General features: G+C 39.6%; 1 protein-coding gene across 1 annotated transcript in view; it reads right to left on the bottom strand.

The window, feature by feature from the left end:
- Positions 1 to 16,916: 16,916 nt before the first annotated feature.
- Positions 16,917 to 25,972, bottom strand: part of LOC122810910 — a 220,134-nt gene continuing 211,078 nt past the window's right edge. Inside the window, exon 5 of the mRNA XM_044082452.1 lies at positions 16,917 to 17,131. Within this exon, the coding sequence (XP_043938387.1) occupies positions 17,011 to 17,131 (121 nt within the window). The 3' untranslated portion in view covers positions 16,917 to 17,010. The remainder of the gene's footprint in view (positions 17,132 to 25,972) is intronic.

The raw sequence follows: 25,972 nt of genomic DNA, 5'->3' as shown, positions 1-25,972 counted from the left end.
CGGCTCTGACTTCTCTGTTGTATTTGTCAGTCAAAAAAAAAACAACTTTCTGATCCTACAACTTCCTCTGATCCAAAAGTGAGGACTAAGAAATGTATGGATCCATCCACTTCTTTGCAGCAGACCTCGGATAAGACCAAATCTTCACTGGATCAGGCACCGATCAATTTGACTTCAAGCCTACCTATTTTACTGAGGACCCAATACTCATCTTCACTGGATCCAGTCCCTTTGAGAGTGCCTTCTCCCTTCCTGGAAAGGCCCAAGTCTCCCTCTCTGATGTCTACCTGTTCTTCCAGGAGTTTGACCAAAGAGTACATGGAGAGACTGGTGAGAAAGATTCTCTGGGCATAGACTACGCCAGGGGTGTCCTTGGCTCCTACCACTTCAGGTCAGGAGTTCCATACATTAACAACCCCTCTTTACAACCTCTTGTGACATTTTCAAAGCTTCAGAGTTCTTGGATCCAAGCCGCCCAGCTCCATCTGCTTCAGATCCAAAGAAGACTTTATCATTGGACCAGTTGCTTGCTCTGAGTTCTTTGGTTCAGTGTGAGCCAGAGACCTCTCAGAGCCATAGCTGCCTAGTTGGCTCTGAGGTGCTGGAATTGACTCCAAAGGTTTTGGAGTCATCCCTGCACCTGGGGGGCTTCTGCCTCAAGAGGATTTTCCTCAGAGCAGTGAAGGACTAGGATCCAGAGGCTCGCCCTCTCAGATCTGGAGTCCTGTCCCTCTCAGGGGGAGGTCAGCCTTTGAGGTTTTGGAGAGAGCCATGTCTGCTTCAGCAGCTCAAATTGGCCCTATCGCCTTGAATACTCAGCCCCCCAACCTTGTCTTCTCTGTGTACAGAGTCTCAACCTTTTTCTCCACAGGGACAGCAAGTACCAAAACCCCAGGCTTTCCAGCAGGGCATTCCCATATCTTCTGATACCTCCCCTGAGCATCCCACTGAGGAGTTCCCTAAGACGATGTTGTGCAAGAGGAAGCACTTGGATTCCTCAGAGAAATCCATCACAGAAGACACAGACTTCGATGAGGGCGAAGGGTCCCCATGGTCACCTCCTGAAAATGTCTCCTTTGGAGGCATCCTGGAAATTCTAAAACAGAGAGGTGATTGGAAGCCCAACAACCTTTCATCTGAGGAGTCAGTATAACTGGAGGCTTTTGGTACCCACCTCTCTACCTCCTGGGTGACTCCATCTGCCGAAAAGCTCATTGAGTTGATCTCTCAGAGGGTATGGAAGGCCCCAAACACCACTGAACTGATTCCCCGGAGACCGTACAAGATTATTACTGCTCCTGAGGACAAACAATTTTGGACAAAAAGTGTGCCTGTGGATGCCATGGTCATGGTGGTGGCCACGAGGAAGGAACTAGTTGAGGAAAGTTCCTCTATCCATCCCCCAAACAAGGAGTCTCAATCAATGGATAGATTTGGGAAGCATATATGTGCTTCAGTGACCTTCTCCTTATGGTCCCTGAACTACCTGACACACTTCACTAGGTTACAGAGAATTCTGATTAAAGAACTTTCAGATACTCTCTCAGAATCTGGATCTGCAGAAGTACAGGCCTCAGTTGGCTACCCTCCAGTCTATTTCTAACTCTTCCATGAGGCTCATTTCAGATGTAGCTGAAGGAAAAAGTAGAGCAGCAGGTTCGGACATTGCCATCAGGAGGCATGTCTGAATGCACTTGTGTGACTTTGTGAAGCCTTTCAAGTCTATGTTCGTCAGTGCTCCATTTTATGGCATGTACTTATTCAGTCCTAAAGTTAGATACACATTGTCTAGGTGTGAGAAAGATGGGAAGACCCTATTTGTAGTGGGCATGAATTTCACCACTCCGCAGAGATCCTTCTCCAGGAATCAGTGAAGCAGTGGGAAAACATGGTTCAGAAAATCCCAATGGTCTTTTCAAGACACACGTGGCAGTAGTTCCCCCAGGGGCAGAAGGGGGAACTCTAAGGATAGATGCCACTCTCATGGCAGAGGAGGCCCACAAAACCAAGGGTCCAGAGATTCTTTATTTGGCAGGCCTTTCCAGCACTCCTGAACAAGGGCCCAATTGCCCTAGTCTGGAGGATGTAATTGACCCTCCTTGCACCAGAGAGCCTGGCAGGAAATGACATCGGACACCTGGTTGCAGAGGATCTTTTCAGACGATATATTATACTCTTTTCTCTTCCTCCTCCCAAATGCAAAAAAATCCCATCCTGGTGTTACACCCAGTCAGAGGGAACAAGCAGCTATTCGGGTGCAAAAGCTGCTAGAAAAACAAGTCATCCAAGAGGTCCCACCAGACCAAAAATATCCAGAACTTACTCAAGATTCTTTTTAGTGCCAAAGAAAACAGGGGACTGGAGACCAATCTCAGATCTCAACAACTTGAACAAATCAGTTTGATGAAATAAGTTCCGGATGGTCAAGGTTCAGTCTATTCTTCCATTTCTGGAAAAGGTTGACAGGATGTGCTCGACCAACCTTCAGGACATGTATTACCACATAAAGAGGAACAAATGATCCAGAAGGTACTTACACTTCTGCCTGGGAATCAGTCATTATCAGTTCAGAGTACTTCCCTTTGCTGTCACCATAGCCCCCAGGGTGCTTCCCAAGTGCATGGCAGTAGTGGCAGATCACTTGAGGCTGCATGGATTCCAGGTGTTTCTGTATCTAGACTACTGGCTCATTTCTGCCCTGAACTTGCATCAACTATTAAAGGCAAGAGACAGCATTCTCCAGGAGTGTTTTTGTCTAGGAATAACTATAAACTATGAGAAATCCTATCTAGAGTCCACTCAGAGTTTAAACTTTATAGGAGAAATTTTCAACACAAAAGAGACAATAATACTCACTCCATCCTTCAAGGGTTGAGATAATCAGGTTGCAAGTCAGAAGAATAGTATGCAGCAACAAAATCTCAGCTCATCTGGTTTTTCAAGTTTTAGGGTCCATGGTGGTGGCAATAAAGCTAGTTTCGCTGACCACATTTCATATGAGAATTCCGCAGTGGTTGTTATCAGCACAATGGCCTATCCTTCATCAACCAATGTTGACTCAAATAAGGATCACCAATATTTGCAAAAATGATCTCAAATGGTGGATTCAATCAGATACTCCAAGGTCGCCCATTTGTTCTCCCCAGCCCAAGGTCACAATGACCACAGACCCTTCCCCACTAGGGTGTGTGTGTGTGTGTGTGTGTGTGTGTGTGTGTGTGTGTGTGTGTGTGTGTGTGTGTGTGTGTGTGTGGGTGGGGGGGGGATTTTCTGGGCAAAACAGTCCAAGGCACATGGTCCACCCATGGAGGCTAATTTGCATATAAACAGTCTAGAGGTGAGAACAGTGCTTTTAGCTTTGCAGACTTTCCAAGATGCTTTTCCCTTAAAAAAGATTGCAATTCAATCAGACAACATGTCAGTAGTCTGGTATATCAACAAACTAGGATAACCAGATCCTACCCCCTTGTGTCAAGAAGCTCTCAGGGTGTGGCAATGGGCGATCTCATCCAACCACTCTCTCATAGAAATGCATATTCCGGGGAAGTCTAATGTGATAGCAGACAAGTTGAGCAGGTGCATTCTTTTACCCCATGAATGGTCCCTCAATCAGAATGTGATGGAAAGGATATTACATTTATGGGTTCAGCCTTGTTGCGATCTTTTTGCCTCTCCCTTAAACAACAAGTGTAGCAACTACTTTGCCCTGATCCCCCAACTGGGGAGCCACTGAGGGATGCTCTTCTTCATAATTGGCTCCCCTGTCTCCTTTATGTCTTTCCTGAAACTCCATTAAACCCAAAGTTTCTACAGAAAGCAGCCAGGCTGAAGAGTAAAGTAATCCTCATTGCACCATATTGGCCTTGACAGATTTAGTTCCCTTTCCTCTGGCCTCACTTACTTCACCGACTGTGGATTCTGGATCCATTCCATACCTCCTGTCTCACCCAATGGGCATGATTCACCCAGACACACCCAATCTCAGGCTGATGGCCTGGCTTCTCCAATTCTATTAATAGCCAGACAGCCTATGCTTTCTTCTCCAGTCCGACATATACTCCTGTCTGCTCATAAACCATCTACACATAAACTGTATTCCAGTAAATGGAAAAGATTAATTCACTAGGCATTACAAAATAGTCTTGATCCCTTCTCTGCTCATATTCATGATGTTCTTATTTTTTTTGCCCAGGTTTTCAATGAACGGTCCTCTTCTTTGATTATCAAAGTCCAGTTGGCAGCAATATACAATTTTCACATTAGTTTCCAAGGTTATTCAGTTGCTTCACTTAAACTCTGCAAAGCATTTTTGAGAGAAACTCTCCTTTTAAAGCCCCCTCTATAAAGACCCTACTCCCCTTGGAACCTAAATTTGATGTTGTAGGCTATTATACACCTCCCTTTTGAACCAGCTAAGTGTGATTTCAAATTTCTTTCTTGAAGGCTGTTTCCTTGGTAGCCATAACTTCTGCAAGAAGAATTTCGGAAATTTAAGTCTTATATTCCAAACCACTATATTTTATTTATTTTTTACAAAGACAGAGTATCTCTCTGTACTAATCCATCTTTTTTTACCAAAGTATCAGAGACAAATATAAATCAGTCCATCAATTTACCAGTATTTTTTCCAAATTTTGAAAACAAAGGTGAATACTTGTTACAGTTATTAGATGTTCACAGACAATTCTATTTTTACCTTCATCGAACCAAAGATTTCAGGAAGTCTGGCGAATTATTTGTTTCCTTCTCAAATGTTAAATTGGATAAACCAGTCACCAAAGTAAACTTGTCCAAATGGCTTACCAGTTGTATTATTTTCATTTTTGATCATTTGGGAATGGCCTTGCCAAAATCGTTACAAGCCCATTCTACTAGAACAATGACTACTTCATCTGTTTTCCAAATTAGAGCCTCTATGGATGATATTTGTGCAGCAGCAACTTGGGCTACCCCTCATACCTTTGTTACTCGTTACAAATTGGATCTGGTCTCCAGGGGTAGAGCATCATTCAGGTCAATGGTACTGAGGAACATCCTTCCTTCAGACCATCTATCAGGATCTAAGGTAGATGGGGACTCTGTCCCATACATTGAGGATAGAATGAAAACTGACATCAGATAAAGAAGTTATGTACTCACCATAACATTCCATCTGTGTTGTTCATTTTCATTATTCCTCAACTCCTCACCCACCAGCCCCCTACCTTTGAACTCCTAGATGAGGGGGTAGTCTTAGGTGGGAACTTACCATGCACTGAGCCCCAGATATAGTTTCTCTGGATAGCTGTGATATTTTATTTTACTTTTATTAGCAAACAAGATCTGAGGTACTTAGGAAGGGTGCATTGTGGGTAAGGGAGAAACTCAAGTGTTTTTTTGGTTACCACGAACTATTGTAATAGTTGAGTCAGTTCTGAGGGATCAGATCCAAATCCATACATTGAGGAAGAATGAAAATGGACAACACAGGTAGAACATTATGCTGAGTACATAACTTCTTTGTTCAGCAACCTTCATAGATTTTTCAAAGGTATTTAACAGTGTTTCAAAAAGTAAGTTACTCACAAGATCACCTTATACAAATGAATCAAAAGCAAAAGAAATCAGGCTGGTGTGCCTTCCATAAATCCTATATTTTTAACACTTTTTTCCTTCCTTATGCTGGGACTCCATTACAAAACCTTTTAAATGAATTACTTAGTCATTTAAAAATATTCATCAATTACTTGACTAAAATAATCAACATTCAATTACATACTTAAAATAAATAACATCACTTCTTAACATTACTCTACACTCAATATTTAACATCTATTGAATAATGTAATTTTCATTGTATATAAAAAAATAAAGTCCTCCAAAGTATTAAAGGTATTAATTGAGTATAAAACCCCTCTGCATTTTTACAGTTTGGCATAACTCATTTTCAAAATACTACAGATTGAAATGCAGTCATCCAGTCTTGGTTTCTCAGCTTTAACCTAAGTTGTCACATTAGTTCCTGATATTCTTCTAACCTGCTTTCCTTGCCCCTCTTTTGCTTTTCTTGTCTAATTTTTCCAAAATAAAAAAAAAAAAAAACAGAAATCTTTTAAAAATTTGGTATTGGATGGAATGTCTGTACAAAGCATTTTTCATATTTTCCTGTTTCATGTCATATCAATGCTTGTAAAATTGATTTCTTAAAATTCTTGGAGCGCGTTCTGTGTGGAGTCTGCATGTCTTCCCCACGGTTGAGTGGCATTCGAAAGACATGCGTGAATGGGCGTGCCTTCGTTGAAGTTGGGTGTCGGCCTGGCACCGTAAAAATCTACTGCCAATCATTGGCGGACCGGAGTTCCGCTGTGGTAACCCCTAACCGGGAAAAGCCAAAAGAAGAACTTTGTTTTTCCTACATAGAAACATCTACAAGTGAGGCATGATAAAAGGTACAGTACTCTGTTTATCTCACAGTTAAATAAACCATTACTCCTTATTACTGTACTGTACCCTTGGACTGATTTAGGTCCATCCTGCATATATTTACAGTGTTTGCATTTGGACATTTTTTTTTTCTTTTCTTTTTCTCCTTCCAATCAGTTTTAAAAAAATCTCGTTTATGTTCTTAGATGTACTATAAACAATAGTTTGTTCATTCCCTTGTTTGTTCTTTAGCTCAGGGGTAAACACGAAAGACCAATTATTTTTGATTATACCCCTAATTGCTGTAACATCTTTACTATAAGGTATAGTCATAGATATACACTTCCCTGTAGTCCTTGTGATAAAAGATTCTAGATATTCTACTGTTTCCCTTAACGAAATCAACATCGCACACATGAAAATCAACATAGTTCTCAAGCAATTTCTAGACACAGATGTTATTGACTTTGGCACTTATACTTTTTTGAATAATCCATACCCAAGAGTACCATCTATTTTTGGGGTACCCAAGGTACACAAGGATATTCAAAATCCCCCCCTTAGGCCTATTGTTGCAGCACAGGGCTCCAAAATTTCACCCCTTTCCAAATTTCTCGATTGGAAGTTTAAAAAGCTTTGGCCCAGGGCCAGCCATTTACTTAAAGACTCCTGGGAATTCTTGAAAAACATTACTCCTGAATTGTTAGTTTCAAATCTAAAATTTTTGACCATAGATGTAGTGGATTTATTCTCTGTGATTCCGCATGACATTGGACTTGCATGGCTGGAGGAAGCCTTAGCCACGTGTCCCAGTGTCAATGTCAATGATATTACTTTAATACTGCATCTTATGGAATTAGTTTTGAAAAATAATTTTATATATTTTTCAGGAGAATATTTCAAACAGATCCAGGGAGTCGCTATGGGGGCTAATTGTGCCCCCACATATGCAGATATAATTCTATCGGTGTGGGAAAAGAAATTTGTTTTCAATAGTGTTCTTAAAGAACACTTGAATGCTTATTTCAGGTTCCTGGACGATATCTGCATTTTTTGGACTGGCCCAGAGGAGGCTATCGATCCCTTCATGGAATACTTAGCTACAACGACTTTGTTTCTTTCCTTCACCCATCACATACATGAGAAAAAGGTGTAATATCTTGATGTTTCTCTTGATATAGAAACGGGTAAATTTAGATCCAATATATACAGAAAGCCCACTTTTTCCAACAGTTATATTCACTACCATAGTAGTCACCCATTGCACCAAAAGAGGGGCATTGTAAAGGGACAATTAGTTAGATTGTCCCGTATGACATCTGATGACGAAGATTTTTCTTCAGAATGTGACAAACTCATCCATATGTTTTCGGACAGGGGTTATCCACATGAACTACTCTCTCATATTAGAGATGAAGTGTCACAGAGTAGAACAGGAAAATATAAACCCATTCTGAGCACTAGGGGTTTTTGTTGCACTACTGAGACTACTGAATTTAAAATTGACTTCAACAAGGCTTTTATTACTGAATATAGTGCCAATTCAGGAAGTATTAGAAACATTATTATGGAAGAATGGGAAAATTTTAGAGAAATTACTGATTTGGAAAAACTTAAAAACAAGAATGTGGGAATAGTTTTCAAACGGGGCAGAAATATGAAAAATTTGTTAGAACAACAATTCTAGTCACGTTATAAATCTAATAAAAGGCCAGGCACATATAGATGTGGCTCTTGTAATCAGTGTCAATATTTCCTACACAGTGATGTATTTTTTCTATTAGCTAGAAATAGACATACAAGATCTTCTAGGTTTTCTAATTGTAATACACAGGGGGTAGTGTATTTGGCTGTCTGTTTGGTGTGTCCCGCATTTTATGTGGGAAAAACTGAACGCACCCTCAAAAGGAGAATTTATGAACATGTATACGAGATGCAAAACGCAAATTCTAAAAATGCCCTCTACAGACATCTCAATACCTGCCCTACTGCTAAGTTTCAGTTTCTAGTTTTAGAAACAGTGTTCAAGGACCATAGGGGTGGACCATGGGAAACCCGTTTAGAACATCAAGAAACTTATTGGCAAATATTGCTTGAGTCCTATAGGGAACCAGGTCTAAATGAATACACCTCTATCATGCCTTTACTAAAGTTAAAAGCATGTTGTATATAGAAACATAACATTTTTAGAAAAATGTATATGTTAGATACTAGGCTTTTTTACTTATTAAGTAAATATTTTTTATTTGGCATTGTTTTTAGCAAGTCTTTTATAAAAAACTTTATTTATTATTCATTATTTTGGTATTTGTATACACTGATTTCGAAACCACACTTCCAAGTTTTATCAGGATTTGTGTGCTTTGTTTCTTTAAATTTAGAAACGTAACAATGAATGATAATTGAATTATTGTATCAATTATTTAGTATAAAAAGACCTTGATTATGCTAAGTTCATTCATCTGAAGAAGTCACAGTGTGGACGAAAACGTGTTGAATTTGGATTTTACCTTCGTTAATAAATCTTTTGGAACCTGCCTTTTTGGGACTTTCTGGATATTTATTGGTGTTCAGCAGTCCTTACACTGGTTTTTTTATTCCTTGTGATAAAACACTTGTCAAGCCATTTAATCCCATTACCTAGAACTGGAGGAAATCAATTATGTCTTAAATTCCTTACTTCTTTGCTTACCTCAATCAGTACATCCAAAGGGTAACCCATATCTAGGAACAGGGTGAACAGCTGGACAACTTCAAGAATTTTTTGTCCAGTGTAATCAAGCTTGATAAATGAACAAGCTGACCTTTCACTGTGTTCCTCTTTTGATAATGAGAGTTGCAACTAAACAATGTAAATTTGAATTAGTAAAAATGTATTTCGCCGAATTTAATAGATTCATATTTGCACCTTACAAAATTTTTGTATATCAAAATATATAAGTAATTTATATTTTCCTTATTATAAGAATATGCAGACTTAAAAATGAGGTAATGGTAGAAATGTACTCAGTAAAGTTAGTTAAATCATCACACTCACCTTTCTGTAACAAAAATGTTGTCCAAAAATCTACAATACAAATATATAAATATTTTGAATTTAGAAGTAAAAATATATTTCTCTTCTCAAACTGATATTCCACATTTGCATATACTGGAGCACAGGGAGCTCCTATGGCAATGCCCTTTTCTGATGGAAAAACTCCCCCTTAGAATAGAAATATTTATTTGTTGAAATTATTTCCATAAAATCCACCAAAGTGGAAACCTCCCTATTAGATAAGTTATTCAAAATTAAAAGACGTTCACTGAACCAGTTTAAACCTATAATATGAGGTATAATAGTGAATGGATCTGCTACATTAATTGTGATGAAATTAAAATTCTCATCATACAATACTTAATTTACTCAGGAAATGCTAACAGTCTTTTAAATTCCTTAGCCAGATTCAATAATGCCTATACTAAGTGTACACAATATGTATTCAAGAACATCCATACCACATTTTAGTCACTCAGAAAGAGTACACTAAGTGTACATATAGTTTACATATTGTGGTAACTTTTATGAATCCCTGTCAATATTTAAAGCTGCAAGAAAATCAGTAGGAAAACTAAAATTAGCAGGAAGAATATGTCAGTTATACCTGTGCTGTCTATTCACTCAGAACAGAGTACACTTAGTGTGGGCTGTGATGCCCCTGCACTGGCCCAGTAATCAAGGATACTCAATCCTCACCAATGGCAACAGCTAGGGGACATACATACTGGGAGGATGACAAGTACACATGCAGTAAAGTATAATTTCCATTAAGAGCACACAGAGACCACAGTCAGTCTGGGGCTGATTTCTCCCGATCCCCAATAAGACTCCCTACTGGCACAGCTAAAGGGTTGAGGTCTCAGCTGAGTGGTCAAGCCAAAACCTTCAGCACCCTTTCTGCCCAACCAGGGCTTCCTGTCCCTGCCCACGTAGCTGACACACACACACACACACACACACTTTCAGATTTGATTTATATACAAATGCACACACACACCTGGGAAAGGCTGGCACAGGTTTACTAGCTATGCCCCATTCTGCCCAGACTATAAGGTAGTTATCACTGTCACCAACCACTCATCAGCTACTCTAGACCCTTAACAAAGGGTGTCCAATCCTACTGTGTAATGTTACTAATAATCCAATGGTAGGAGTGACCTATACAGTGTCACCAAATACATATGCAAATACTTTAAGAGCTTAAATATGTCTTGCAAATAGCCACAAAGATAGGTTTAAATATATTTAATAATAAATAAAAGAACAAGGCAGTACTCAGTCAATCAACACAGTAACTTCAGAGTTCAACATCACAGGAAAGATTTTAAAACAACATTGCATGACAGTCTCAAGTAAATACAGAAAACATCTAAACTAATCTATACTATATTCCTGTCTATATCTAAAAGAGATACTATGCCGAAATCTTACTTACAGAGCAAGCCAAGTGCAAATGGTGATGATGAGTGGATGTTCTTGCTAGGTCCAAGACAAAATACACAGTGCACAGTCTCTCTCTCTCTCTCAGAGAATTCTTAAATTAATATCAAATATTCCTGCTGGGTTAGCTTAGATGGCATCACTTTTTGTCACCTGACTTAAGTTCCCAAGCTAAACCCCCAGTGTCCAACATTTAACATCATTGTGTGAAAAATAAATCTCTCTCAGATGTTTGCTCAGAACTGGAAGTCGTAAAACAATAACACTCTTTTGCATTTTAAACCTAGTAATTATTTCTCTCCAAGACAATACAAAAACTTCTAGCTCTAGACATTGTGTCTCTTGTTGCACTAAAACTGAGAGATACCATCTGTTGTTTGTGGCCCAGCTATAAAGTAACTTAACCACAACAATTCTTAAGTTCTGCAGGTTAAGCTTCTGTGTTCCAGCAGGGTACACTGTGGATACATCTTTCAAGCTCAGTACATAACATACATTTCAGTATAAACCATATTAATATTCACAAATGACAGAATTATTTACAAAATTTCAGATAGCTGGGCTGGCAGCGTAGCATTTCTTCCCCCCACCCCATGACAACTCAAGCTAGTTTTTCAAGTGACCCTTGAGAAACATTGCTTGAGAGGGTTAAGTCTATCTGGGAATACCCTACCCCATTCCCTGTCTTGAGAGTCCATCTGCATTAGCATTGCTAACCCCACTGCGGTGCTGCACTGTCATATCATATGCTTGCAACCCTAGGCTCCACCTTAGTAACTTGGCATTTTGCTGGCTGTCTCAATGTAGCCATGTTAAGGGATTGTGGTCTGTAACTACAGTGAATTTCCTTCCATACAGATAAAGCTGAAGTTTCTGCAGTGCCCACACTATTGTTAGGCATTCCCTTTCTACAGCTGCATAACATTCCTCCCTGGGTTGGAGCCTACGACTGAGATATACCACTGGGTGCTCTTCTCCCCTGATTACGTACAGCCCCCACTCCATGGTTTGAAGCATCCACCTGCACAACAAATTATTTGCTGTAATGTGGACTGGCTACCACAGGGGATCCTCCCAAAGCTCCTTTAAGCTTCTGGAATGCTTGGTCACATGCTGGGGTCTACACTACCTTATCTGGCTTGTTTTTCCTTGTCAGGTCTGTGAGGAGAGCAGCTATAGTACCATAACTGGAGACAAACTTTCTGTAGTACCCTGCTGTCCCTAAGAATGTCCTCACCTGCATTTTGGTAACAGTGGCAGGCCATGCCTGAATGGCTTCCACTTTGGCAGGTTCTGGCCTGATCTTACCACTCCCCACTCAATGTCCCAGGTAGGAGACCTCTGCCATACCCACCTGACATTTGCTGGGCTTAATGGTCAACCCTGCCCTCTGTAGTCTGCCCAGCACCTCCCTGACATGCTGAAGGTGCTCTAGCCAGGAATGGCTGTAGATGGCAATATCATCTAGGCAAGCAATGGCAAAATCTCCTGTTCTTGCTAGAATATGCTCTACCAGGCTCTGGAAAGTCACTGGTGCATTTTTTCATCCCAAAGGGCATCTTTGTGAAATCATACAAGCCAAAAGCAGTCACAAAGGCTGACCTCTCTCTAGCACTGGGAGTCAAAGGCACTTGCCAGTAACCCTTGGTAAGATCAATAGTGGTAAGATACTTAGCCCCACCCAGCTGCTCTATGGCTTCATCTCTTCTAGGCATGGGGTAAGCATCTGACTCTGTGTGACTATTTTGTTTCCTGTAGTCCATACAGAGCCTGGTACTGCCATACTTCTTTGCTAGCAGCACCACTGGGGAGGCCCAGGGACTGCTGGACTCCTGAATTACCCCTAGTTCCAACATTTCATGTATCTCCTCCCTCAGAGTCTGTTTGACTCTCTCAGGCACCCTATAAGGGGCATGCATAATAGGCCATTGAGGTCCTATATCCACATGGTGCTACAATGGGTGGGTGCACCCTGGTTTCCCAGTGAACATGCCCCCAAACTCTTGTAACAGTGGTCAGATTTCTTGAACCTGGGTAGGGGATAGCTGCTGGGACATTGTTACCTCTTCCACTGAGGTATCAGTTTGAGCCTTACTGCGGAAATCAGTCACCAGAATCCTCCTCAGACTCTTCTTGCCATCCACTGCAAATACTCAGTACAAGGGCCTCCCTATTATGGTAAGGTTTTCATCATGTTAACATGGTACAATTTGTGCCCCTGCATCCTGCCTAGCAGTTCTCCCATGTAGTTAACATCACTTACCTTCCTTACTACCTTGCAGGGTCCCTCCCAGGCTGCCTGCAGCTTGTTGTGTCTGACAGGAATGAGAACCATTACCTGCTGCCCTACAGCATACTCTCTAGCAAAAGCATTCCTGTCATACCAGACCTTTTTCTGCTGTTGGGCTTCTGCCAGTTTCTCCTCGGCCAAGCCAGTGAGTTCCCTGAGCCTTGTCCTGAGATTTAGGACATATGCCACAACCGACTCCTTGTGGGATTCACACTCACCTTCCCACTCATTTTGAATCAAATCTAGAAGTCCCCTCACCCTATGCCCATGCAGCTCAAAGGGTGGAAAATCTGTGGATTCCTGGGGCACCTCTCTGTAAGTAAAATATAGATGGGACAAATATTTGTCCCACTCCCTCTTAAACTGGTCTGCAAATGGCCATAGCATTGTCTTCTGTGTAGACTTTAACCTCTCAAAAAGACCATTAGTCTGGGGATGGTAGGGGTGGTCTTTAGGTGCTTCACCCCCACAGTACTTTCACAGACAAGCCAGCAGGTCTGACATGAAATTGGCACATTTGTCAGTCAGTAATTCTTTTGGGAACCTACCCTGCAGAAAATCTCTAACAAAGCATGTGCCATCTTTTCTGCCTCAATGGATGACAGAGCCACCACCTCAGGGTATCAGGTAGCATAATCTACTTCCACTACAATATACTTTTTTCCCTGTGGAACCTGGGGTACTCAGAGGCCCCACAATATCCATAGCTACCCTTGAAATGAATCCTCAATCACAGGCAAAGGCATCAAAGCAGTCTGGGCACTAATCTCTGCTGTATTCACTCACTCTCTAGCCCTCCCTCAGAGGTCCAGTCTCTATACAGTAACCCTTTGTCCCAGTATACAGATTCTCCTTTCCCTTAAGAATCAGGTACCTCACTAGCTACCTCCCTCAGGCCTTGTAATGTATGGTCTGAGAGCTGAGCCTGTCTCAACTCTCTCCTTGTAACTCTTCCCAGCTCCCCTTCCACAGGAAGTGTAGTATTCTCTGACAGCGGTACGTCACTGTCAGCCTGGGTACTAGTACTACTCACCTCTGATCTTGCAGTCACTCTGTCAAAGGAAACATCAGTAGCCACAAGCATCTGTGGCTCACCTTCAGTCTCACTGCTACAGGGTAGCTCCCTCCCTGAAGTAACCACCTCACCAGTCCTGGCTACAAGTACGAGGGCTGTCTGGGTCTCCGCCAGGCTACTAGACCCACATGCTTGTCTCCAAGCCTGACTGCATGTAACTGCATGCACACATGGTACTGCATTATCAAAATCATTCCCTATCAGGACATCTGCAGGGATATCCTCAAACACACCTACATGCTGGTTTCCCTTTCCACCCTCCCAGTCAAAGTGAACCCTAGCCAAAGGTATTTGGAATGGGGTCCCTCCTAAAGCTGCGACTGGAATAGACTGCCCAAGCAAGTAGTGCTCCTCTGTAACCATTGCAGGCTTCATACTGGTTAGGTCAGAGGCTGTCTCTCTCTTAGCAGTGGCCTCTTTCCCATCCACTAAGATAGGATATAACCTCTTGTGGTAGTTTGATACCCTTGTTGTCTTTAGACAACTAACTTCTGGCATTTTGTCATTCCCACTTACTGGCTCTCCTACCTTTTGTTCCCCACCTTGCTTCTGTGAACATCTAAATGCTACATGGCCCCACTGGTTGCATTTAAAACATTTAACCCTTGGTCCTGTATGTGTACCTGGACTAGTGGCTTATCCTACTACTGGCAGACTCTGTTGGGGCAGTCTGGGCTGCCCATCATGGGTTCTCTTAGACCCATGAGCAGCAATGGGTATCCCTTTCCTGTGCAGTGATGCCCTGCTTGCTAGGTATAGGTCTCAGTCCTTACCACTGGCAACAGCTAGGGGATGTACACACTGGGAGGATGACAAGTACATACACAGCAAAGTACAATTTCCCTTAAGAGCACACAGAGATGACAGTCAGTCTGTAGCTGGTTTCTCTCTCTTTCACCAGATCCCCAATAAGATTCCCCACTGGCACAGCTGTAGGGTTGAGATCTCAGCTGAGTGGTCAAGTCAAAACCTCCAGTACCCTCTCTGTCCAAACAGTGCTTTGTGTCCCTGCCCATGTAGCTGACACATACACTCTTTGAGGTTTGATTTACACACACACACACACACACACACACACACACACACACACACACACACACACACACGCACACGCACCTGGGAAAGGCTGACACAGGTTTACTAGTTATGCCTCCTTCTGCCCAGACTATAAGATAGTTATCACTGCCACCAACCACTCTTATCAGTTACTCTAGGCCCTTAATAAAGGGTGTCCAATCCTGCTGTGTAACGTTACTAATAATGCAAATGGTAGTTTTGACCAAGGGCCAGGCTGTTAGAGTGGCCTGTACAGTGTCACCAAATACATATGCAAGTACTGTAAGAGCTTAAATATACCTCACAAATATCAGCCACAGAGATAGGTTTAAAAATATTTAATAATAAAAGAACAACACAATACTCAATCAATGAACGCAGTAACTTCAGAGTTCAACATCACAGGAAATATTTTAAAACATTGCAGGACAGTCTCAAATAAATACAGAAAACATCTAAACTAATCTTTACTATATTCCTGTCTATATCTAAAAGAAATACTATGCCCTAAATCTTACTTACAGAGCAAGCCAAGTGCAGATGGTGATGATGAGTGGATGTTCTTGCTAGGTCCAAGGCAAAATACAAAATGCGCAGTCTTTCTCTCTCTCTCAGAAAGTTCTTAAAGTAATATCAAATATTCCTGCTGGGTTAGCTTGGATGACATCACTTTTTGTCACCTGACTTAATTCCCAAGCTAAGCCCCCAGTGTCTGACATTTAACATGGCTGTGTGAAAAAATACATCTCTCAGATGTTTGCTCAGAAATGGAAGTCGTAAAACAATAAAATTCTTTTACATTTTAAACCTAGTAATTACTTCTCTCCAAGACAATACAAAAAACTTCTATCTCTAGACATTGTGTCTCTTGTTGCACTGAAACTGAGAGATAACATGTCTTGTTTATGGCCTAGCTATAAAGTAACTTAACCTCAACTATTCTTAATTTTTGCAGATTAATCTTCTATGTTCTAGCAGGGTACACTATGGATACATCTTTAAAGCTCAGTACATAACATACAGTTCTGTATAAAACATATCAATATTCACAAATGACATAGAATTATTTACATAATTCCAGATAGCTGGGCTGGCAGCGTGACATGCGCGTTATTGAATCCCAGGGCGTATGTTTTTTTAGATTTTTTTTTTATTTTCCTGTTAAGGAAAACCACAAAGGGTCCCATTTTAGATCCTCTTGCCGCTATGATAGGTCACATTGAGATGTTGTGTACATCCTTATGAGTTTTTGGTAGCAAAAAGTAAGCTGGAATATAAGGCTGTGCAAATCTGTCTGCTTAATGCCTACCAAGCTTGTTTTACACTATATACCAAGTTAAGAGATCTAGTTCTGTGGCCTTCAAGATTAGCTCCTTATTCTTATAGAGTAATAAAGTATATTAATACTTGGTGGTTTACCACATTCCCTCTCATTTCAGTTTCAGCAGGTGCTGCTCTGCCACTGTGCCCACTCCACACTGATTCTTTAGCAGGCACTGTTTTCTGTGGATGAGATTACAGCTATAAAACTGGTTTTCAGTAACTGAAAGCCATATAGTAATGCTCAGACCATGTTAAAAAGCAAACAAACAAGCAAACTAGCTATCTGGAAATGTAGCTAAATATTTTATTTTGAAAATTTGATAAGTGAAAGTTGAACATAATTCTGGACAGATTATTTTTAGGGCTGCTTGGATCCTTTGCAGGTTACTGATGTTTCTCGAAGCCTCTGAATGGAAGTTCTTTCTTTTTTGCTGTTAGCATAACCAGATGTTCTTTTAAGTTGCATGTCCTATTGTAGAGCTCTTCAGAACTAAAATGTCTCTCACTGAAATACAACAGAAAAGTATTACACTGTACTTGGCCACTGATATTCTTTTAGGTAGAGTAAAAAACAAATAAAAATATATTACTGTTTTCATTTTATGAATCAAATTATATAACAATCACAGCCTTCTACAGTGTGTTTGGGGCTACCATTTTAAACAAATAATGTGTTCATCTAGAAGGAAAAAATAAACAGTTAAACAGTGTGCTTTTTCTAACATTGACACAATTCAATGCAAAACTGGGTAATCCTCATTCTGGTGTGTTGCAGGAACGGTGATAGCAATATTTAAATGATGGTTAGATGATCCAGACCAGAATACTCAAGTGATACGTATGTTTTTGTGTGGTGATTGTAAAATGCATCCTTATATAAAACAAATAAAAAATTAAACAAGCTGAAGATCTTTTTACTGACTGGGGATGCTGTGCTTTGCCCAGTGGTAGAATTAAATTAGTATCAAATGGCAAAGGCTGAGTCTCAAAAATATCTGAATATGTCTGTCAAGCCTTTCTATTCTGGCCACATTAAGTGTTTCTCTGTCTAGAATACTTTCTAAATACACCTACTGCAGAATCATTTTTTGTTTACCACAACTGCATTTTGAAAATAATCCAGCAAGCAGCAGTATTTTCTCCTGTGCTTCACAAACTGCCCACAGAGTATAGAATCTTTATTTTATTTTATTTTTAAGGTCTGCACTACAGCAATGAAAATACTGAAGATGTACAGTGGGCTGAACATAGGCCTTAGATGTAATATAATCCGCAGCACATGCAGTGGCAAAGTCACTTTTTATTTTCAATTAGCATAAGCAGCACTGAAAAAAAACATGCATGTTGTGATACCCATAATGTACTGGGAGACAAACATTTTTAATTCTTAGTTTTAAGTTGAAAAATACTGCGGTGGTGGTGCTGCAGTAGCGTTGTCGCCTCACAGTTAGACGTTGCACGTTCGATTCTCAGTTAGAGCGTCTTCTGTGTGTCAACATGCGTGAATGGGCGTTCCTTCGCTGAAGGTTGTTTGTTAGGCCCGGCAAGCCAGCACGTAAAACTCTACTGCCAATCATTAGCGGACAGGAGTTCCGCTGTGGTGACCCCTAACTGGGAAAAGCCGAAAGACAGTTTTAAGTTGAAAAATCCTTGCAAAACATTTAATGAAGTACGGCAGTGACATTTTTATTTCCGAATCTGTGTAGGTTAAGTGTTAGCATGAGAAGTAGGAATGTTTTGAAACATGGTGGCAATGTCCAGTGGAACCACCTTGACAAGGGTTAGGGTTATAAACAATAGCAAGGATGGGCAGAAACACTAGCCCTAACATTAACCCTGTCTCTTCCAGTGCCCGAATGCTAACGCTAACCTTAACCTTATAACTTACCTTATATAAACTCTTTTCATAAAACTGACACTACATAAGACACTCAAATACATAATGGAAGCTCTTAATGAATTTCCCCAGGCAGTTCACTCTGTCAAAGAAGTGACAACTCCAAAGAATGAAATGTACACTCATACATATGTACACACATACACACACCTCTCTCTCTATATATATATACATATATATATATATATATATATATATATATATATATATATATATATATAAAGAGAGAGAGAGAGAGAGCCAGCAAATTGTTGACAGTAATAATTGTCAAAAGGAGAAAAAAGCCACTACAGCTGGTCAAAAATCAGCTGATTGCATGTACCCATTTTATTTTCAGTGTGAGATTGTGGTACACTGGGAATCTAGGAATTGACCCTTTTCCCACTGTATTCTGATCTCGAAGATGATATATATATTTAGCAGGGGTTGGTTGATTAAACATCAGTATTTTATCAGTTGATGAGTGGTTATCATGACATTGAAAATAAACTTGTATGGCTGTTAGTGATCCAGAAGTGTTCAAAGAAAAGTGCATTCTCATATCTAGATTGACACCTCTTAGCTACAGTCTCATCATACAAGTCGGACGTTCTCTAGATCAACACTTCTTAGCTACAGTGTCATCATACAAGTCTGATGTTCTCAGAGCCATCCTTTTAAACAGCTGTGACAGCACTGAGCAAGATTACTGCCTCTGAATTATGGTAATGTTTAAAAGCTAAACTTAATCAATTTCTATGTTTTGTCTTTTATCTGGTAACTATGCAGGCATATTTTTATTTCAGGTAGATCTCTCAGTTATAAATATTCTTACAAATAGCCCAGTAGGCACACATACTGGTTTCCAGAGATACTTCAAGAATATCAGAAGGTAAAGTGATTTGGTTAGAGTCAGAGAGTAAACAAGAGTCTGTGGGGATCAAACTCTAGCTTTTGGGTGTTTCACCAACAATAATACTGTGTAACTCTACATTGTAGCCAGTTTGTGATAAATTGTCAAGATGTTTTAGGAAAAATAATCACTCTGAAACATATACATTTATTTTGAAATCCATCTGAACTTTTGTCTTACTTTTCAGAATTATCAGAAAGAACCCATTTTGGGACATATGGCAACTGTTTTTCACGGCTAATATGATTACTTGTGCTCCTAACAACATTATGATTTACTGCAGGAATATAAAGCATTTTAACTACTTGAACAAGGTGCCCTGATTAATTTCTGAAACATTTTGATGCTAGAGATGCTATATTTCCTGCACATGTACAATGTCATTTCATTTCATCCTGGAAGATTTTTAACTACAGTGGTTAGGGCCTGCTTTAATGCAAGCATTCCAAGCAGTTAATGAATAGGAACTCTTAAGCTTTTTTTTTTTTTTTTTTTTGAGGGGGGGGGTGTACCTTTTCAGATGGGCATATTATTGTGCTATATTTCTCTTGAAAAATTCTGGTCAGTTTTAAAAATGTTATCTGAATTATTAATTCTTGAATATTTTAAGAAACATAACTTTATTTTCAGTATTATGATGTTTAGAAATGATAACCCAACCATAGACTGAGTAAGGTGCTGTTTTTTAAAATTAAGACATTTTTTTAAATCATAAATACTACAGGAATCCGTCACATAACACAAGCACGCAGGTCACTCCAGAACAAGTACAAATATGACTCTGTCATTGTTCATGTTGGTGTGAATGACCTGAGATGTACCTCCCTGGACTACATGAAAAGAGACATGGAAAAGCTCTCTGATCATGTAGCCCAGGCGGGTATGACCCTGACCCTGAGTAGCATCCTACACTCGCCAAGAATGATACCTCAGTATAAAGAAAATATGATCAATTTCAACAATTGGCTAAGCTTCTGGTGTCATTCATAGAGGATCCAGTGTCTGTCAGCCTGAGACGACAAGCTCGACAAGCCGCGTTGCTTCGCAAGAGACGGCTTGCACCTGTCACCCCCTTTCGAATACTGGCCAAGGCTCTTGCTGCCCCCATAGTGCCTTTTTTAGGCAAGGTTCAAAAGTCAAACCCACCTCCATAAACAGCACAAATAAAAAAATGAGGGTTATGCTACTCAGCGCCAGGAGTTTAAATCTCAAAATGCATGCGCTTGAAGCACTCCTCAGTATGGAGAACGTTGACATGTGTGCGTTAACTGAAACCTGGTTCAAGGCTCCAGAGAGCACTCCAGCACTATCGGGCTACAACTCATACCACACATTTCGTCCACAGAACATGGACTGAAAGACAAAAGGAGGGGGCGTATCCATATTCATCAAGGATACCTACACCTCTAGGTTAGTGGCAAAGCATGATACCTCTGAGATCATCCATGTGCAACTAACATCGGGCAAATCTGCAATGCAAATTGTGGCCTGCTACAGATCACCCTCCATGACCCAGGACCACCACTCTGCCTTTCTGGGGACACTGGAAAACATGAAGGTCCTACTGAACACCCTGATATTTGGCAATTTCAATTACCCTACCATTAACTTGGAAAACAAACTCCCAGGCTCAGTGCTTCCTAGAATTTATCAACTCAAATGCCCTGGATCAGCTGGTAAACTCCCCTACCAGAGGTGAAAACATATTGGACCTGGTCATCACCAACATGGGCGACAGGTGTTCCGCACCGGAGGTCAACCTGTCACTGGTTAGATCAGACCATAAACTAATCACCCTGGATGTCCACACCCCACCACCACCCCAACCAAGGAAACCACAGTGAAAAACTTTTCTAAAGCAAACTTCACCTTACTTAAGACAGAGGTGGTAAATTTCACAGCCCCCACGCTGCCCAAGATGCAGAATCCTTTACAAATGCACTTTATGAGCACCTACAAGGATGCATGGATCGTGCCATCCCTAGCAAAACCAAGACATACTCCCCTAAGAGAAGGAAACCAGTCTGGTGGTCCCCTGCCATAAACAGTTTATACAATAAAAGGAGGAAACTAGTTCAGAAAAAAAAAGCAAATCCCAAGAAGGAAAGACATCCCTGATCAGTATCAGTAAGAAACTAAGGTCCCTCATAAAATCATCCAAGGCTAACTTCGGAAGAAAAATAGCCAAGGATTTGAAAGATAACCATAAAGCCTTCTTTAGCTATGTCAAGAATCTAAGTGGCAACTCACAGATATGCTCTGAGCTAGTGCAAAATAGCACAAAATATACTGAACCTACTGATATTGCCAACATCCTGGCAGATAAATTCAGTGCAAACTTCACCCTCCTCTCACCTCCAAAAGGGCCCACAACAATACCTGAAAGGTGTACTGTCCCATAAATCACAGGTGTACAGGTGAAAACAGCCCTTTCAAAAGCAAAAAAACACAGCATCAGTGGGGCCAGATGGTGTCCCAGGATGCATCTTGCACAAACTACAGAACAAACTAACCCCCCACCTAAACACACTGGCTATGTGCCCATGGAATGGTGGACAGCAACAGTTATTCCGCTCCACAAAGGAGGGGCCACAACTGACCCTGGTAACTATGGCCCCATAAGCCTAACTAGCCTGGTCTGCAAGGCTATGGAGCGCATCATCATGGAACTCATTAACAAAGACATTGGGAACTTCCAAACACTTGACCAGACCCAGTTCGGCTTTGTTAAAGGCAGATCATGCCTACTAAACCTCGTTGACTTCTTTGAGACAGTCACCAAGGCCATAGACGAGGGAAAGGTGGTTCACACAGCCTACTTTGACCTCGCCAAGGCATTCGACACCATTCCTCACTCAGGTATTATAGAAAAACTCACCAGCCTGAACATAAACCCCTACGTCACAAGATGGGTTGCCAACTGGCTTACAGACAGAACTCACACGGTAAGAATAGCAGGATCCAGGTCCGACTCTAAATCAGTCACAAGTGGTGTCCCGCAAGGCTCGGTCCTGGGACCCTACTGTTCGGCATATACTTCTCAGAAGTACAGGCAAACACAGGAGGACTATGGCTAACCAAGTTCGCAGATGACTGCAAACTGGGAGCCATAATTGACTCTCTGGCTGACACGGACATCCTCCAAAAAGGCCTTACTGAGACAGACACCTGGTGTCAAAGTCATGGCCTCAAGCTAAATGCCAAAAAATACATAGTCATCCCATTTGGGAAAAACAAACACCCACGAATTACCACATAGGTGGCAGCCCCCTTAATACAGAAGAGGTAATAAGAGATCTGGGGACCCAGGTAGATAGTAATCTCTCCTTTGACAATCCATATTGCCAAAGTAGTTAGGAAATCCTTCTATGTGGCCCATTTAATTACTAAAGGGTTCGCATCTAGAAATAAAGAGGTTATAGTGCCCCTCTACTCATCACTCATCAGACCCATCATAGAGTCAATGCCCCATTTCTATATATATATATATATATATATATATATATATATATATATATATATATATACACACACACACTCCTATAACAATATAGCCAGATTTGCCACTGGGAGCCATTATAGAACTCACCATTGTCTGAACCTACAGCAACTTGAATGGTTAGAACTAAAAAACATTTTGATACTTTCACAACTTACCATAGTTCATAAAATATTTTACCAACCAAACAACACCCCTATACTTTCCAACCTTATTACCCCTTACAGAAATCTCAATTCCTTACGATCTTCCAGGAAACTTCTTGCTAATACAAGCAAGTCTAATAACCTGGCAGGTGACTCCTTATTCAACAATATCGCTGGAAAAAAAGTGGAATATGCTGCTACAAGAGTTAACTATACTTCCCTCGCTGACGCTTTTTAAGCAAAGACTCAAGAAACACCTTAAGACACATTGGTTATGCCCCTGTTCCAACCCTGACTAATCCTCTGATTTCCTCTACTTTACCACTATACTGTATACTCTTCTATAGCCCTTTTAAGTAGTGAATATGTCAAGTAATTTTTCACAAGTCTTGTCATGAATGTTCTGTTTCAATTCTTCTGTATATTTTGTTCTGTCTCTATCCTTCTGTATATATTTTTGTCAAATAACACTCTCTAAATGTAAAATCCACGAATTAAAGTAACTACGTAAACAAATTTACTGCAAATACACCTATGAGTGCCCAATTTTATAATGCAGTGATCCAATGCTGTAGCCAAACGAACAAACGACCAAAGTAAAATAAAACACTTGTTTTTATTGTACAAATGCGAAAAAAATAAAAAAATTTAACAGAGTTAAGCTCTTTCACCCAACATCACAGGGTTTCTTCAGAACTCACAAAACAATTAAGCTCAGACGCTTAAATGTCTTTTTTTGGTGCCAACACAATTTTGAATATTTAAAATGACACTACTGTGTTACCACACTATACATGGCGTTAATAATACAAATAACCATGAAGAAATTAAAAATATAAATAATAATACAAGTAGTCTAAAGCCTACATCTCTACAGCTGCCACTAGTACAGTACATAATACTTCGTGTGTGAAATATTATACTCTAAATAAAAATAATGTAATATTGACAAGGTGATCATATTACTTCCTATGAATACTTGTAAATAAATACATCAAAATACTGTTCTAGGTCTATCTACTATTATATAAAGACAAAATGTGTAAAATTTGATTGACAATGATAAGTACATTTGTGAACAAAAAAGAATATGGAAAATGAAACAAAAATATTATTGCATCGATGCAGTATATGTATACATACACAAAAATTGAATAAAAATATAAAAATATGAATTGTTACATTTAAAAATATGTGAAGTATAATAATGCTAATATTACAAAGTAAATTTTGTCACCATGTTAAAAAATGTTAAGAATCTTATTAAATAATGTATATAAAAATCTATGTAAAATCTATGTAAAATCTATATGAAATCTATATAAAATCTACACTTCCTGTGAGGGCTGTGATACTGAATAATTTATATATTAAAACTACAATTTATTATTGATTATAGGATATAATAGGGGTTTAATCGATATATGGTCATTTAAACCTGGGGGGGTGGCATCTAAATAAATTTGCCACCATACCTCTCTATAGCTTAACAGACTTTTAATATCTCCTCCCTTGGGGTTAGGTTATAATATTTCTAAAATGATAAATTTAAAATAATGGCCCTCTCCTTCGTAAAAATGTGCTTATATAATGCATTATTCATATCTTTTGTTTTAATACTGTAGGTATGGTCCTAAATTCTTTTTCTAACATGCCTCTCAGTCTTACCAACGTAAAAACTGGAGCATTTTTGACATATGCTTAAATAAATTACCAATTTACTATTACAATTTCCAAACTTACTGTAAACACAACATTTTAATTCATTGTTTAAATTAATTATAAGTTCATCAGACATGTATTTACATTGGTTACATGTGCCACATTTTAAACTTCTATTTGTCACATTATTTCTGTCCGTCTTTACTTCTTTCTTATATTCCACCATTTTCTTAATATTGTTCCCCATTTTAAAGATAAAATTCGGTTTCGTACCCATTACTTTTGTGATTTGAGCATCATTAAATACTAGGTGCCATGAGTCACATATAATTTGTTTAATGAAACTAGCTGCCATGTTGTACTGAATCATGCATGATTTTTTGTACCTATTACTGGAAATCAAATCTGTTTTCCCCATTGTTAAATCTATATCTGTTTCTTGTCCTCCAGAGTTGTTACCTAACAATGGTTGATATCTAGTGCCCCTGAATTCAAAAATGTATTTGATAGTAGAATCCATCATATTGTTAGGGTATCCTCTTTGTAAAAACAATTTTTTTATATATTTTTTTATATACTTTAACTCTACCCTTAGATCTTCATCAATTGAAGTCATGCGTGCTGAGCGAATACATTGACCCTTAAAAATATTGTTTTTTAATTTCTCAGGATGGCAGCTAGTGTAATGTAAATAACTGTTGGAAAATGTATCCTTTCTGTAAATGGACGAAGATACTTGTTGTGTTTCATATTTGATTAAAGTATCTAAATAAGGTACGCCAGTGTTGTTGTAAGAGTATGTGAATTTCAAATAATCACTACTTGAGTTTAAAAAATGGATGAATGTCTCTAATAATGTCTCATCTGCTCCCCATAAAATGTAAATATCATCTAAAAACCTTGAGTAATATTTGACGTGTTTATAAAATTCACTTGTAAATAGGATGTTGTCTTCCCAATAAAGCATTACCAGATTAGCGTAAATTGGGACACATGCAGCGCCCATAGCAACACCTCTAATCTGTTTGAAGAGTTCTCCTTCAAAGTAGATGTAATTGTTATCAAGAACTATGGACATCATTTCCTGTAATAAACATATTTTGTTCCATTCAATACCAGTGTGTTTCCTTATACTATTACTAAAAGCTTCGAGCCCATCGTCCTTCGGAATACAGGAAAACAAATCTATCACGTCGATAGTTAAAAATATTACGTTGTCGAAATTAATGTCTTTTGGAAAATTCATTAAA

This window comes from Protopterus annectens, chromosome 9.part0, assembly GCF_019279795.1.
Source record: "Protopterus annectens isolate FY-2018-M chromosome 9.part0, PAN1.0, whole genome shotgun sequence".
Lineage (NCBI taxonomy): Eukaryota > Metazoa > Chordata > Ceratodontiformes > Protopteridae > Protopterus > Protopterus annectens.
The sequence above is the reverse complement of the archived record's forward strand: the minus strand, read 5'-3'. Positions and strand labels throughout refer to the sequence as shown.